General features: G+C 44.7%; 1 protein-coding gene across 6 annotated transcripts in view; it reads left to right on the top strand.

Moving 5' to 3' along the window:
• The window catches only part of DENND2B (DENN domain containing 2B), a 114,461-nt gene that overhangs the window by 89,555 nt on the left and 8,156 nt on the right, over positions 1 to 16,750 (top strand). For all 6 annotated transcript variants that reach the window (XM_077820087.1, XM_077820088.1, XM_077820085.1 and 3 more), the window contains 2 exons: positions 11,081 to 11,258; positions 12,594 to 12,635. In XM_077820087.1, the coding sequence (XP_077676213.1) occupies positions 11,081 to 11,258; positions 12,594 to 12,635 (220 nt within the window). The remainder of the gene's footprint in view (positions 1 to 11,080; positions 11,259 to 12,593; positions 12,636 to 16,750) is intronic.

Here is a 16,750-nt window from a genome sequence, read left to right as displayed (position 1 = left end):
ACGTCAAAAAACCCCAACAGTGGATCTGGCACATATAGAGGACCTTCTAGTACTCTGTGGCTCTGAAAGCGGATGAGGGCTGCAGCAGAGGGAGGCCCCTGGTTGTCTTGGATCTCCTTGCCATAGGGTCAGGGTTTTCCTCCCGTTAAGTTTCATGTGGTTACCACCCTTGCACTGGTTTCCCCACGTTAAAAGATTTCATGTGTAGGCCTCTGCCAAAGGGTTCACACCCGCACAAAGTCCTGTGGTGATGGACGAGTGGCAAGGAAGACAGGAGCAGTGATCTCTGGGAGTCTTTAGTCACAAATCTACACACAGGCAGCAGCCGTGTGATGGTTGTTTTATGCTTTGTTGAGAGAGAAGTGCATGTTAGCAGCAGCAGCGGCTGTGACTGCGCAGGCCTTTTCAGGATCCCCTCTGCTCACCCCAAATGGGGAGGGGACTAGAAAAGGTGCCCAAACTATAGGCTGTCTCATACTCTTCCGACTGGATGGTCATATCCAGTGAGATCACTCAACTCCGCAGCCAAAACAAGAGATATAAGACCATGAATTTCGCCACATGGAATGTCCACACCCTTATGGACTCTCAGCACAGTGAATGCCCAGAAAGAACTGCCATAATTGCCAGAGAACTGGCAAGACTCAACATTGACGTTGCAGCTCTTAGTGAGACCCCCCGGGCCAATTAAAAGAGGATGGAGGTGGCTACACCTTCTTTTGGAAAGAAAAGCCACCTGAAGAGAGATGCATTCACGGGATTGGCTTTGCCATCAAAAATAAGATCGCCAGTCAGCTTTTGGAACTTCCTGTGGGCGAGCATCTCGTGACTCTTCGGCTCAAGCTTAGCAAAAACCAATATGCCACAGTCATGAGCACATATGCCCAAACACTCGATGATGAGTAAGATAATAAGGAGCAGTTTTATAGAACTCTTGATGCATCCTCACAGCCACACCTGAGGCCGACAAACTCATCCTCCTGGGAGATTTTAATGCCAGAGTTGGACGGGATTCCCAACTCTGGAGAGGCACAATAGGCAAAGAAGGGGTGGGAAATGTAAACCCCAATGGTATTCGCCTCCTCAGCAAATGTGCGGAGCACGATCTGCTCATCACAAATACCATCTTTAGGCAGAGTAACAAATTTAAAACCACCTGGAAACATCATCGGTCCAAACACTGGCACCTCCTTGACAATGTTATAGTCAGAGCCCAAGACTATACCGACGTCCGTATAACATGAGCTATGAGAGATACCGATCACTGTTGGACAGACCATTGATTAGTAAGACCAGTCATGTACCTGCAGCTCGCTCCACCACACCGCAAACACCGAAAGACTAAGCGAAAGTGGTACAATGTCAAAGCACTTAAGGACCAAACCAGCTGCAAGACGTTCCAGCAACATCTGTCTGAGAAGCTTTCTAACCTGCCTGACAACATCATTGACATTCTAGAGCACTGGGATCAATTTAAAAACACCATTCACAGTGCATATGCTGAAACCATAGGATATTCCACTCATCGACACCAAGATTGGTTTGACGAAAACAACGAGGAAATCCTAGCATTAATTCAACAGAAAAGAAATGCATTTTGTAACTGGCAAAATGATTCCTCTAACAAATGAAAACATGAGGCCTATCACCTGCTTAAAGCCAAAGTCCAGAGGAGGTTATGTGACTTCAAAAACAAGTGGTGGCAAGAGAAGGCCTCTGAGATCCAGGGTTTTGTAGACCAGGATGACATGAGAACCTTCTTTCAAGGAACAAAAGCTATATATGGGCCGAGCTCCAAAGGCCCAACCCCTTTACATTATCAGGATGGCTCCACCCTCCTCAAGGAAAATGCAGCCACTAAACAATGCTGGAAGGAGCACTTTGAGACCCTACTAAACCACGAATCCATGGTCTCTGAAGACACCATCGAGTTTATTCTACAATGCTCAGCAATGGAACACCTTGCTGATCCCCCATCTTTTGAGGAAGTCCGGCATGCCATCACTCAGACAAAAATCACAAAGCACCAGGCCCAGATGGCATCCCAGCTGAGGTTTTTAAAGCTGATGGAACAATGCTCCAGCACAAACTTTGCCAACTCCTCAACAAAATCTGGACCTGTGAAGAAATTCCACCTGACTTTAAGAAAGCCAACATTGTTACAATATTCAAGAAAGGGGACAAATCTATATGCGGGAACTACAGAGGTATTGCTCTCTTCTCCATTGCAGGGAAGATTCTTGCCCGGATGCTACTAAACCGCCTCCTCCCCCTTGCCGAGGAACTCCTCCCCGAATCACAGTGTGGCTTCAGGCCATCCTGAGGCACAACCCACATGATCTTCATGGCATGACTGATTCAGGAGAAGTGCAAAGAACAACACCAGGAACTGTTCATGGCATTCATCGACCTAACCAAGGCCTTTGACTCTATCAATTATGATGCCCTATGGAAGGTGCTGTGTTGGTTTGGCTCTCCACAGAAATTCATTTCCATCATCAGACAACAGTGACTCCTCACTTAACGTCATCTTGGTTAATGTTGTTTCATTGTTACATTCCTGATCAATTAGGGAACATGCTCATTTAAAGTTGTGCAATGCTCTCTTATAACGTTGTTTGGTAGCCACCTGCTTTGCCCACTGCTTGCAGAAAGAGCAGCCCATTGCAGCTAGCTGGTGGGGGTTTGGAACCAGGGTGGACCAGCAGCCCCCCATCAGCTCCTAATTTCCCTAAGTTCCCTGTGCAGCAGCCACCCAGCAGGCTATCAAAATGCTGGCAGTTCAGCTGTCCCTCCCCCCTACTGCCATGTGCTGCTCCTGCCATCTGCCTTGGAGCTGCTCCTGGGAGCCTCCTGCTTGCTGTACAAGTGGGGGGTGGGGGAGGGGGAGAAAGAGGGATGCTAATGTCAGGGTGTCGTCCCATCCCCCGCTCCTGTACCATATCTCCACAGAGCAGGTGGGGGGACAGGACAGGGCTCAGGACGGAGGGACCTTGCTGGCAGCAGCTGCTGTCTCAACTTCCTGATCTACTTAAAAAGGCAGTGTACTTAGAGTGGGGTCAGTGTATTTAATGGGGCAATGTGTGTATCTCCCTCACACCCACACATGGTGTGTGTCTCTGTCTCTCTGCCATGCTGTGTCTCCTCCCTCCATTTGAGTGCCTTGTAGAGTGTGAGGCTACATTAACAACAATGGGTTAACCCTTGAGGGCTCAGCCAAGTGCTAGTTCATCATTTAGCAGTAAGGCATTCCCTGGGAAATATCCCACCCTCTTCACCCTCTGACTCCACCACCTCAACCAAGCTTCACAATCATCATTGCTGTGTACAGTATTAAATTGTTTGTTTAAAACTTATACTGTGTATATGTGTGTATAATGTAGTCTTTTGTCTGGCAAAAAAAATTTCCCTGGAACCTAACCCCCTCCCCCCCTCATTTGCACTAATTCTTATGGGAAAATTGGATTTGCTTAACATAATTTTGCTTAAAGTAGCATTTTTCAGGAACATAACTACAATGTTAAGCAAGGAGTTACTGTACTCCATGATGGGATGACTGCCACCATTTTGTGCAATGACTCAGAGACCAAACCATTCACCATTCGCACCAGTGTCAAGAAGGCCTGTGTCATTGCTCTAACACTCTTCTCCATTTACCTTGCTGTGATCCTGATTCTCATTCACGACCGCCTTCCTGACGGAATCAGGATAGAGTATCATATGGATGGCCAACTCCTCAATCTTTGATGTCTCCAAACAAAATCTAAGACCACAAGAATTGGCATCACTGACCTTCAGTATGCAGACTGTGTCATTCTTGCACACACCGAGACTGACCTGCAAAGCACCCTAAATCGTTTTACCGATGTCTATCACAGCCTTGGTCTCTGTCTCAACATCAGGAAAACCAAGGTACTCTACCAGTCCTCCCCTGCACAAACTACTCTTCGTACTCCACAAATCACCATCAGTGGAGAAAGCCTGGAAAATGTGGACCCTTTTCCATACCTTGGCAGCCACCTCTCCCAAACAGCCATCATTGACACACAAATTGAATACAGGATCCGCTGTAAGACTGGCCACTGTGTATGCCTGACGCTCGCCTCCCGAAGCAAGTCCTCTTCTCTCAGTTAAGTCAGTTGCAGGCTGGGAAAAGTCAGCTATTTACAAAAGTTGGGGGAAAGTTTTTTTTAAAAACTCTCTCAGTAACTTGCTGGATATGGTGGGAAGGTTGGCCTGGGTTCCAGTCACCCAGGTGAAGGGATTGAGAGGAAATTATGGCCGAAGTTTTTAATATGGCCACTGATTCCGTGTGCCTGTGACAGAGCATGCTAAGTCAGGAGCTGACTCAGCATCCTGTCACTCAAATCCCCACCACATCCCCTAACTGGAAGGTCAGTCAACTGAGTAGAACTATACCTGCGGGGCTAATTAGAGTGGGAAGCAGCCCCAGAAGCTGGGCACATATAAATTGAGAGTGAGGAAGATCTGGAAGGGGGACCTGAAAGCCAGAAGGAAGACACAGGTACACAGGGCTCCACCCCCTTGCCTTGAAGCAAATTGGGGAGCTGGCTGGGGCTTGTAAATAGCAGTGCAGGCAGAGACCTTCTGGAACAACAAAATAGAACGTGATGGTGGTGAAGGACACTTGAAGTGGTGCGGTCTGTATTTAAGGCCTGAAGGGACTCACAAGTGACCACCCCTTGATGGTGCTTCAGAATGCTGGCTGCCTAACTTGAGACACCTGTGCCTGTGTTTGTGACGTGCTAAGTGCCCACAGCTCCAATTGAAGCAGATGAAGATGTTCAGCACCTCTAAAATCAGGCAACAAATTGAAACACCTACACAGTGGTTATTTCTGAAAACGTGGGCCCAAATGACTTTTATGCAAGTGAGGGGACCATTCTCTTTTTTCCCTCCCATGGCTTGGAACTAGTCCAAGAGCGAGGATGGCATTGAGCTATTTAGAAAAGAGCAAAGCTATAGGGTACACCAGCAATTTTGCTACAGAAGTTATCAGTGATTCCCCTGTCCCCATGTTGTGTTTCCTTCCCTCTCATTCCTAATGGCACAACAGCAGGAGCCATTAAAGAAAAGTGCTATTGTGGTCTGAGGTTAGACATATGGGTGTGGAATATCTACCTAACTCAAGTACTGGAAGGGATAGAACTTCAGAACTCCAACAGAAATCCAGAGCAAGCTCTCCCAAGAGGAAGAGGGAGGATGTGGGGAGGGAAGGTAACTCAGTCATGGAGCAATTGTGGGTTGGAGTGTGTATGTATTAAAAAAACAGGTGAAAGAGTTCAGTAAATGTTGAGACAATGTCATAATTAAATCAGCAGGGAGAAATGAGAAACATGAAAAAGTTGTGGAAAAGTAAACACAGGCAATGGAAATGCATATCTGTGAATTTACATTTTGGCTACATTTCTCCATCTAAGGAAATAGAGAAAATCAGATTTTGATAATTGGTGCCAGTTAAGTACATGGTCTGTAGCATCTGCATAGCATGCACCTGGCATCAACCCATTGGGATAATGTAACACTGGTAGGATTTTGGCTCCCCATGCAAATAGTTCCTCGCACTGAACAATCTCTCCCTGTGTTATGAGAATCACTACCCACTAGGAGAGGTGTGGGGTGGGGGAAGAGGGGATAACCTCGCCTTCCCCCACTTTCACTTCAAATGCCAACACATTTTAAGAAAATGCTCTAAAAACAGCAGGTTACAGAGTTTAGAGGAATCTGCAAATGATTTTCGTGACTAGAAGGGCAGTCTTAGTTCTGGGAGAACATCCTTAGGGAGGAACTTTTGAGAAATTATGGGCTACATGTGGCAATGGTAAATAGGGATGAGAGGGATCATGGTTAGATGCCCCAAACAATTCCAAAAGGTTTTACAACTTCCACTTCCTCCACAGTGGTGTGATGGGTTGGGTCACAGAGGCCCCCTTGGGACTGTCACCTGATGTGCTGAGACTACCTCTGAGTCCATTTTCTGTGCAAGTTTGGGCCTCCAGAACCCTGCCTTGTCGAGCCAGGCATGCCAGTCTGCTCCACCACAGACCCAGGGTCTGAACCACGCGCCCCAAAGCTGCAGACTTAACTGAAAACAGCTTAAGAAGTGCTCCTGTCTCTAGCACCCAGACACCCAGCTCCCAATGGGATCCAAACCCCAAAGGAATTGGTTTTACTCTGTATAAAGCCTATACAGGGTAAACTCATAAATTCTCCGTCCTCTATAACACTGATAGAGAGACATACATAGCTTCTTTGCTCCCTCAGATACTAATTACTTACTCTGCGTTCAATAATAAACAAAAGTAAAAGTATAAAAAGTAGGATTTAAGTGGTTCCAAGTAACAACAGGCAGAACAAAGTAAGTTACCAAGCAAAATGAAACAAAACACGCAAATCTAAGCCTAATACATTAAGAAACTGCATATAGGTAAATATCACCCTTAGAGATGTTCCAATAAGCTTCTTTCACAGACTGGACCCCTTCCTAGTCTGGGTCCAGCAATCACTCACACCCCCATAGTTACTGTCCTTTGTTCCAGTTTCTTTCAGGCATCTCTTGGAGATGGAGAGGCCATCTCTTAAGCCAGCTGAAGACAAAATGGTTTCCAGGGGTTTCCAGGGCCTTTTATCTTCTTTCTCTTGTGGGCGGAAACCCCTTTGTTCTCCTGTGCAAAGTCACAACAACAAGATGGAATTTGTAGCCACCTGGGCAAGTCACATGTCCATGAATGATTCAGCTTTTTGCAGGTCGATGCCATTGTTTACATGTTAGTTTGAACCTTCCCAAGAAAGCTCAGATATGGACTGGCGTCTCCCAAAGTCCATTGTCGGTTAAGTGTTTCTTGATTGGGCACTTACTGAGAATGGTCCTTTCTCAAGAAGCTGACCAAAAGCTTCCCTGAGGGTACTTAGAATCAAATACATTGAGATACAAGCACATAGCCAATATTCATAACTTCAAATACAAAAGTGATACACACATACAGACAGCATAATTATAAACAGCAAACTACAACCTTTCCATAGACACCCCACTTGACCTGGGCTCTGTACAAGACCTGGTGCAACCATAAGACCCTGATTGCAACAATGATCTATATGGTCACAGTTCATGTCAATAACATCATAAGTGGGCTTTTACGAAGAGAAAAAGTTCCCTACACTGATGGAATATTTCCAGCTAAAGTGGGAGGCATATGCAAAAAGACTTCAGCGTTTCCTGGAGGCAGGAGACTTGCAGCACTGAAAGGGTTACTGTCTTTAAATACAAGCATCTAAAACTAGCCTCAGCATTTCCCATTGTCGGTTTGCTTGGGCCTAATTGTAAAGCCTGACCTGATCCCAACTAGACCACAGCCAATCCGAATCTGACCCAAGCCTGAGTGTGTTGGAGTGTTTTCATACCCAAACCCAACACTTGTAGTTGGGACCTGTCAGCTTCGGGTTGGGTTGCAAGGGACTAGCCACCGGCCCAGACTCCATTTTCTTTATTTTGTTTCCTCCATGGAGACACAGGGGCTAATTACCTCCTGCAGCCTGATCTCCCACCCTGGCTTGCGTTTTACTCCCTACCTCAGTCCAGCACCGCACACCTGAAGGGCAGCTGATTTCACCTTCCTGGGCAATTCCCCCTGAACCTGTGTCAATGCTGCCAGCTCACCCTTGGGGCTCAGCCTGGTGGGGGCTTCCCACACCCCATGCCTGTGATCCATCTGTGGACGTCACCTGTGGATGTTAGCGTGGCAGCAGCTGCTTGCCTTGGTCCTGCTGGCTGAGACTTCCTTGTTGCGCTGTGTGTGCTGTGGAGTGAGAGGCTCTGCCAACACGCACACTGCTGCGAGTGGTGGCTGCTGGCAGGACTGAGGTAGGCAGCTGCTGCCATGCCAATCTCCTGGGCCGAAAGAGGTGACCAGTGACCCATCCAGAGCCTCAGAACGTTGGGTTGTTTTGAGACACGACCCAAACCCAACACTTGTAGTCCAGTCCCATTGGATGCAGGTTGGGTTCAAGGCTCCAACAGTATATGCTGTCTATCTCCCAAGCACTGTTTAGTGGTGAGTCATGTGTGTTTCTGGGAATACAGTACTTGCCCTGAGATAAAGTACTGGCTTTTAGCAATTGACAAATAATCTCCTTGGTGTCATTTTTCTTGGCTTATATTTTGAGATTAGATATTTTAGTGTACCTGCACTGCTGATAGCAGATATCCTAATATCCTGTTTGGGTACTAGATACTCTTGTTTTCATTGACCCCAGTCCATTAAATATATGGATTATTTCTCAATAGCTAAAAACTAGTGCATTATTTTAGTGCAAGTACTGTATTCCCAGAAACACACGTTATTCACAAGTGAACAGTGCATGGGAGATAAAGAAACCATAATCCTTTCAGTGCAAACCTCCTATCCTAGTTTATATCAGTTTTTGCTGACAACTTTCCTGGCCAAAAAAAAAGTCTGTATATAACACAATGGGAAAATGGTTTGGGCAGACAAATCACCCCAGAGAAATTGGCTTTGATTTAGAAAAGTGACCATTTGTCTCCACTTATAGCACAGTAAAAGAAAATGTATTGAAGACATTTTTTGATGGTACCTTCCACTAGTCATAGTAGAAAATATGTATAGACTGAGTGGGGATGATGACTGGAGAAATTGAGTTGAAAATGGGGATTTTTATGCATATATGATGGACATGTTCCGCTATTGAAGAGGAAGAGCAGGAGAATCAACTAACAGGAAGACATAAGAAAGTGTAAATTAAAACACCTCGAAGGAGATACATCCATCACCTCTGAATTTGACCTCAGATGTGTAATCGCTTCATTTGCAGTCAAAAATGTCATGTAGGCCCCCTTCATAAATGTGATCGGTTAAGCCTATTATATGACCAGGACAAAAAATGTAGCAACAAGGGCTCAATTCAGCATGTGTGTATATAATATGTATATATATATATACACACACACACACACACACACACACACACACACACACACACACACACACGAAGCACAGTGAAAGTGGGGCTTTATATCTGCATGGGGACAGGATTCTGGAGGCCTAAATTTAATGTCAAGTGTTTTGCAGTACTTTACCTGAGACATTTTAAAGGGGCCTAATTTTCAAATGATGGGTGCTGAGCACTTCTGAACACATTTGCATGAACTGGCTTAAAATAGAAACACTGACATTCGCAATAACAGTGCTGCAAGCTGTACCACATTAGCATACTACAGCTTAAAGAAATCACTGTTGGGTGCAATCATGGTCATGTCCACATAACAGCCTCCCACTGCATGGTACTAACTAGCTTCAGGTGAAAGTTCTGAAAGAAAAAACTAGCACAGCGTTCGAAAGCCAAAAGCCTCCCAAAGCGTGGGAATAGCACATGAGAGAAGATGTTGGTGCTGATTTACGTCACAGCACTGCATGCGAAAGGAAAAGTTACAAAAGGGCATTCTATAGAAAGAAAAGATTATGATGAACCCAGTGTTGGAGAAATGTTTGTTTTCCTGCTTTTAGCTTAACGTGGCTTTTTTTTTTTTTTTTTTTTTTTGGTAGTCATTCCTCTATGACAACCCAATCTGTAACGGTTGAAAATACCACAAAGGCATTAAAGGGAGATTGAGAATTGTGCTTGGGAGCCTGCATCATGCTCCATAGTTCCTTCTCCTGAAACACATCATTGTGCTTGCTATGGCATATGCTGCAGAGTGCAAGATAAGAGTCAAGGGCAGCCCCATCACATGCTGTGAAACAATATTAGAAAAAGCAACATTTGATAAGAAACTTGTAGCAGTCTAGTGTAGGCAAGGTCATAAAAACATACCATAGTTGATATATCTAGAGTAAATAACCAGAAAAAAACCTGATTATTTCCAGTGAAAGATGAACACTGCCCTTTGTATTTTAGTTTTGTTCATGTTCAGGCAAATTCCAAAGTGTAATTCCTATAGCTAAGCAAACAGGTGATACGTTCTTCTTAGCGTATGCGCAATGTGCCTCAGGTGGCATGTGACCAGGATTCATCACCAAATATGGTTTGCTGGTTGGATCATTTGCTTCCCCGGCTTGGGCCAGGTACCGACAGGGAGCACGATGTGAACGCTGATCCATGTCCCCAGGTGATGCATTTTCCCATGTGTGCGGAATCATCTATGTTTTTCTGCTTATGATGCTTGCAAGAATTATCTGAATGGAAGTCTGATGCCACCTAAAGTCTAACAGAGGACTTGCAGTGAAGTCAGTTCGGACTCTTTACCCAGAATTCTCAAGTGGTAATAGCACAAAAGTTACTAGTTATTTCTAGTTCTTATAGTAGAAGTTTGCACTGTGAGAAAATTAGCTCAGTCAGTCTGAGCTGGGTAAAAAGCTGCACAAATCAGGCCATAGTGTCAGCTCTGAAAATGAGGGTCCTTCTTTCTTTCCCTGTCATAAAAATTAACATGATGATGATGTTTTATTGCTAGTGTTCAGGAAGCATTTGACTATAAAGTGAAACCCAGATGTGTTCAGTAAGTAAAAGGACAATGTAAGCAAGGAATTTCCAGTGAAGGAGACAAATACTTAACTCTTATGGGACTTTTCATACATACTCCTCAAAGCACTTTACATAGAAGGGCCAATATTGCTATCCCCCTTTAACAGATGGGGAAACTGAGGCACAAAAAGGCAAAGAGACTTAGCCAAGGTCACAAAGCAAGTCAATGGCAGAGCCAAGAATAGAGCCCACGTCTCATGATTTCCAGTCTGGTGCCCTTTCCAAGTAAAGGCTGACCTTCCAGCCTCAGCTATGAGTGATGTGAAGAACATGGGCACGGTGGGAATTTACAAAGCTACCACACAGTTTAGTACAGAAGGGTGCTGGGATTGGAATAGCAGGCAGGATGCAGACTACAACTGAGGTGCATTGGCACAGCAGTATTAGGATGCTTGTAAAGCCATCCTGTGAGAAGGGAGCACCTGTATTCTCACTGTGCTACTATTTCAGCAGCAGGTAAGCAGTCATTCCGGGCTAAGGACAAGCTGTAGTAATGCTGATATTTCTCTCTCCTCAGCACCCTCTCGAGCTGTTCTCATGCTGTGGTGGCTCTGCTGTATCCCTTCTCCTGGCAGCACACTTTCATTCCTGTTCTCCCCTCATCCATGATTGACATTGTCTGCTGCCCTACTCCGTTCCTGGTTGGATTGCTGTCCAGCTCTCTGCCCAAGCTGAAAGAGCTGCCTGTAGAAGAGGTAGGAATCAGCCCAGGACTTGGTTATTAAATGAATCCAGAAATGGTTTGTATGCAGTAAAACTGATTTACACCAGCTGAGTATCTGGGCTTTAATATAGGTTTTTACTTTTCTAGCCCTTAACTTTCCCCTTTGTTTCTTCTCTGTCTAACTGTCATGCACAATTACCTCTTGGAAAAAAACTAAAATACTGTAAATAGATTTTAAGGATTCTAGTCTTCCCTCGATGCCGCCGTGTATGGTGATTGACAGTGAAAAGTAACATTCACCTTGTCACAACAAGGTCAATATTGGGATAAGGTCTCATTTTCTTGTATGTGAAATAACATAGTGAAGTGACATCAGCACAGTAAAAAACCATTCACTTTGGTGCCAGCCACTGTCACTCTCACTAATTCTAATGGGAGTTACACTCACAGCCATACACTGAATAGAGAATAGAACCCCTATGGCAAAGAAGGTCCTTTCAAGGTCTCATTGGTGCTATATTGCAAATGAAATTAGCTTTATGTTTATATAGTCTATCCAGAATACTGCTGCCACAATCCTTCCCCCTCACACAACTCTGATCATCGCTTCACTCTCCTCTGATTCCTTCACGGTTTTCCTCTTCCCTTCCACAGCAAATTTCCTTTACTTGTGGTCACTTCAAAGGCTCTCCACACAGCTGCTCCTTCCTAAATCTCTGCTCTCTTTTCCTCCTACCCTTCCCACACTGCCCTCCTTCATACCATTTTAGCGTTCTCTCATCCTTGCACCTTCATTATTAATTATTATTTACACTTCATCCATACCACCCCCTTAATGCTTGGAACCAGCCCTACTGCACCAAACAACTCCTGTTTTCACCAAAACCCCTTTTGAAATACAGTTCTTCTTCACAAATGACCCCCTTTATGGATAATCCACCAAAACAACAGTCAGGGGGTAGCCTTGTTAGTCTGTATCCACAAAAACAACAAGGAGTCCGGTGGCACCTTAAAGACTAACAGATTTATTTGAGCATAAGCTTTCGTGGGTAAAAAGCTCACTTCTTCAGATATTTTAAAGCAAACCTTTCTGAAATCTGCCCATCATCTGAGGTATGAAATGTCTGAAGTGTTCTGTCTTACTTAGCCTCTGACCTTTACAGGGGCAGGGAGTCTGTCTTCCTGTTTTATATAGAACATTGCAAATGGTTTGATGCTGCAGACTTACAATAGAAGTTTGATTCTCATTCTAATTTCTGTTCAGACTAAGCACCATTTAGGTTCTCCCTCTATCTGTAAAAGCAGACACCAGTAGACTGTCTTCAGTCACCAAGATAAATTTTACCATATCTTTCTTTTCTTTTAGGCTTTGATGGTTAACTTGGGATCCGATCGATTCATCAGACAGGTACAGTATGGCTTTAAATTAACTAAAATAGGTAGGGTTGGCAGAAAGCAATTTTTATTGTTTTATAATTTTGATGTTTATTTTTAAGTATTTTTCATTTTTATCAATTTAAATTTTTACAGTTGTGGGAAACTATGCGGGGGTGGGTGTCAGATAATAATTATTCAATGACAATAGACATTGAGATGCAAAAAGTTGAAGCTTTATAACCATTATAACACAAATTATCAACATCATATTGTGATGGGGTGCCACCTGGAACTGGGGTACCACAGAGCCCCCCTGACCCACCAGCCTGGGCTCTCTCTTACACTGTACTGCTGTGACAAGCTGCAAAGCCCTCCAAGTTTCAGCTTGCACTTTCACCAGCATACATAGAGGTAGGGACACACGCAGCTGCAGTTACATGCAGGCAGGCTCTTTGACCAGCCCCTACATGGGAAGGCTTCAGCTTGGGCACCTCCCAGCTCCTCAGGCACGCCCCCCACTCTGGAGTATAAACCCAAAATTATACCGTCTTGCGCTGCACAGGGAACTGTACAGCGTAAGCTCATAAAATTTGCCCCCTCCCTCAATGTGGAGAGAAATATGCAACAGCTTTCTGCCCCTGAGTTATGATTTCCGCACACTGGTTTAGAGAAAGCAAAAACAATTTTATTTTGTCTACAAAAGATAGATTTTAAGTGATTATTAGGGATAGCAAAGAGATCAAAGCAGATTACCTTGCAACTAAACAAAAAATGCAGACTAAGCTTAATATACTAAATAGATTGGATATGAATAGCAGATTCTCACTCTCAGTGATGATACAAGCAGGCTGCAGATTTTTAAGGAGCAAGTTGCACTTGCTTACAGCTTGGAATCCCCAGGCGTTCTATTCACAGGCGAAAAATCCCTTTAGCCTGGGTCCAGCACTAAAATCCCTTGAGCACTGGGTCCCCCAGTCCAGCCTTGTTCCTCGGGTGTTTCCAGGAGTCTTCCTGGGTGGGGAGTCAGTGAAGAACCCCAGGTGATGTCACTCCCAGCCTTATATAACTTTTGCATAAGATGGGAACTCTTTGTTTCAAAGCTTAGTTCCCAGACTGGTCTCTGGAAAAACACTGACATCCCAAGATGGAGTCTACAGACATGTGGTCACATCACATGTCCTTGTAGAGTCATAGCAGCCGTTACTTGGAAGCTGTCTGTAGGGTCCTCAGAATCGCTCGCTAGGTGGGAAATAAGCTTCTCCTAAGGCCTATTATTCTTTCTAACAGCTCTTCCCCACCCACTATCTAGAATGAAAGCATCTTGTCTAGTGGGTATTTCCCAGGTGTAATTACCTTTTGAAGTACAGATACAAAAGTGATATATGCATACAAATAGGATAATCATATTCAGCAAATCATAATCTTTCCAATGACATCTCAAATGAAGTATCTTGCATAAAATACTTTATGATTATGTCACAATCTTATCATAATATCACTGTGAAGAATATGGGATGTGGTGTCACACATCTGTCAAAACATACAAAGTTAATAGCCTTAAATCAAAGTCAAGTAATTCTCAAGCAGCATTTTTCTTACTTTGCATAGCTGTACATTTCTATTATTTGTGGCACCTTAGAGACTAACCAATTTATTTGAGCATAAGCTTTCGTGAGCTACAGCTCACTTCATCGGATGCATACTGTGGAAAGTACAGAAGACGTTTTTATACACACAAACCATGAAAAAATGGGTGATTATCACTACAAAAGGTTTTCTCTCCCCCCCCCCCCCCCACCCCACTCTCCTGCTGGTAATAGCTTATCTAAAGTGATCACTCTCCTTACAATGTGTATGATAATCAAGGTGGGCCATTTCCAGCACAAATCCAGGTTTTCTCCCCCCCGCCCCTCAAAACGAGCCTCTGATAGTGTGGCTGATGTTATTAGGCCCTGTGATGGTGTCCCCTGAATAGATATGTGGGCACAGTGGGCAACGGGCTTTGTTGCAAGGATAGGTTCCTGGGTTAGTGGTTCTGTTGTGTGGTATGTGGTTGCTGGTGAGTATTCATTTCAGATTGGGGGGCTGTCTGTAGGCAAGGACTGGCCTGTCTCCCAAGATCTGTGAGAGTGATGGGTCGTCCTTCAGGATAGGTTGTAGATTCTTGATAATGCGTTGGAGGGGTTTTAGTTGGGGGCTGAAGGTGACGGCTAGTGGCATTCTGTTATTTTCCTTGTTAGGCCTGTCCTGTAGTAGGTGACTTCTGGTAACTCTTCTGGCTCTATCAATCTGTTTCTTCACTTCTGCAGGTAGGTATTGTAGTTGTAAGAATGCTTGATAGAGATCTCTATCAAGGGCCTAATAACATCAGCCACACTATCAGAGGCTCGTTCACCTGCACATCTACCAATGTGATATATGCCATCATGTGCCAACAATGCCCCTCTGCCATGTACATTGGTCGAACTGGACAGTCTCTACATAAACGAATAAATGGACACGAATCAGATGTCAAGAATTATAATATTCATAAACCAGTCGGAGAGCACTTCAATCTTTCTGGTCACGCGATTACAGACATGAAAGTTGCGATATTACAACAGAAAAACTTCAAATCCAGACTCCAGCGAGAGACTGCTGAATTGGAATTCATTTGCAAATTGGATACAATTAACTTAGGCTTGAATAGAGACTGGGAGTGGCTAAGTCATTATGCAAGGTAACCTATTTCCCCTTGTTTTTTCCAACACCCCCCCCACCCTTCCTCAGACGTTCTTGTTAAACCCTGGATTTGTGCTGGAAATGGCCCACCTTGATTATCATACACATTGTAAGGAGAGTCATCACTTTAGATAAGCTATTAGCAACAGGAGAGTGGGTTTTTTTTTGGAGGGGGGGAGTGTTGGGGGGGGGAGAAAACCTGAATTTGTGCTGGAAATGGCCCACCTTGATTATCATACACATTGTAAGGAGAGTGATCACTTTACATAAGCTATTACCAGCAGGAGAGTGGGGTGGGGGGAGAGAAAACCTTTTGTAGTGATAATCACCCATTTTTTCATGGTTTGTGTGTATAAAAACGTCTTCTGTGCTTTCCACAGTATGCATCCAATGAAGTGAGCTGTAGCTCACGAAAGCTCATGCTCAAATAAATTGGTTAGTCTCTAAGGTGCCACAAGTACTTCTTTTCTTTTTGCAAATACAGACTAACACAGCTGTTACTCTGAAACATTTCTATTATTATCGATGGAAATATTTTTTTCATTGGCTTGTGTGTGTATGGCCAAATGGATGTTTGTTTATATTTAAAAATCTAATTCTTCCAAGCCTAAAAATAGGCAACTTTTGCAGCCCTTTAATCAGGTGGTTTAAAGAAACATAACGGAGAAGTTCACCAGAGAAGTTCCAACTGGAACTGTGCAATGAACTAGAGATTAGAAAAGTCTGAATCTTTTCTGTTTCCTCTGGAAATAAATAGTATGCCTAGAAGATGCCAAGAGAACTTACCTTCAGAGTTGCTTTACTGTTGCTTTCAAGTGGATCCAGCTTATTAGCAGCTTCTTGGCAGAAAGCTGACATTATCCAGCAGCTGCCAAAAAGTGGAAGGCAGGTTTGCAAGGCTACAGTCAGGGAAGGAAGTGCTGGGACATACCTTCCCTGACTGCAGCCTTGCAAACCTGTCTTCAGGGAAGAGGGGCTACAGCCCAGGTGTCAGCGGTTTCCACTGGGAGAAGGGGCACCGGAGGCCTCTGGGGCTACATGTTACCTCTGTCTGTGCTCTCCAGGCTTTGCCCTGCACCAATGCTGAGGGCCTGTCTCAGCATATCCTAGCATGTCCTTCCCTGGTTGCAGGCCCCCGGTGTCAAGGCAGGCACAACCCCAAGAGTACAGGGAGAGATGCCATGCGTCTCCATGGGCCCCTAGTGCTCCTGCTCCCTGTGGAAAGCCCTGGAATTCTCCCCACTGGTGCTCTGCCCGCAGCCTCCCCTCCCAGCCCACAGTGCTGGACTCCAGCAGGGAATCCCCTGTTGGGTAGGGATGTGGGAACCCCAGTTCATTACCACACCATTCTGTGCAGGTGGTGGGGCCCCAGGCGCAGGCAGCTTTGCATAGCTGCAGCCAGGGAAGGCATGTGCCAGCGCGTCC

This window comes from Eretmochelys imbricata, chromosome 6 (genome assembly GCF_965152235.1).
Source record: "Eretmochelys imbricata isolate rEreImb1 chromosome 6, rEreImb1.hap1, whole genome shotgun sequence".
Lineage (NCBI taxonomy): Eukaryota > Metazoa > Chordata > Testudines > Cheloniidae > Eretmochelys > Eretmochelys imbricata.
The sequence above is the reverse complement of the archived record's forward strand: the minus strand, read 5'-3'. Positions and strand labels throughout refer to the sequence as shown.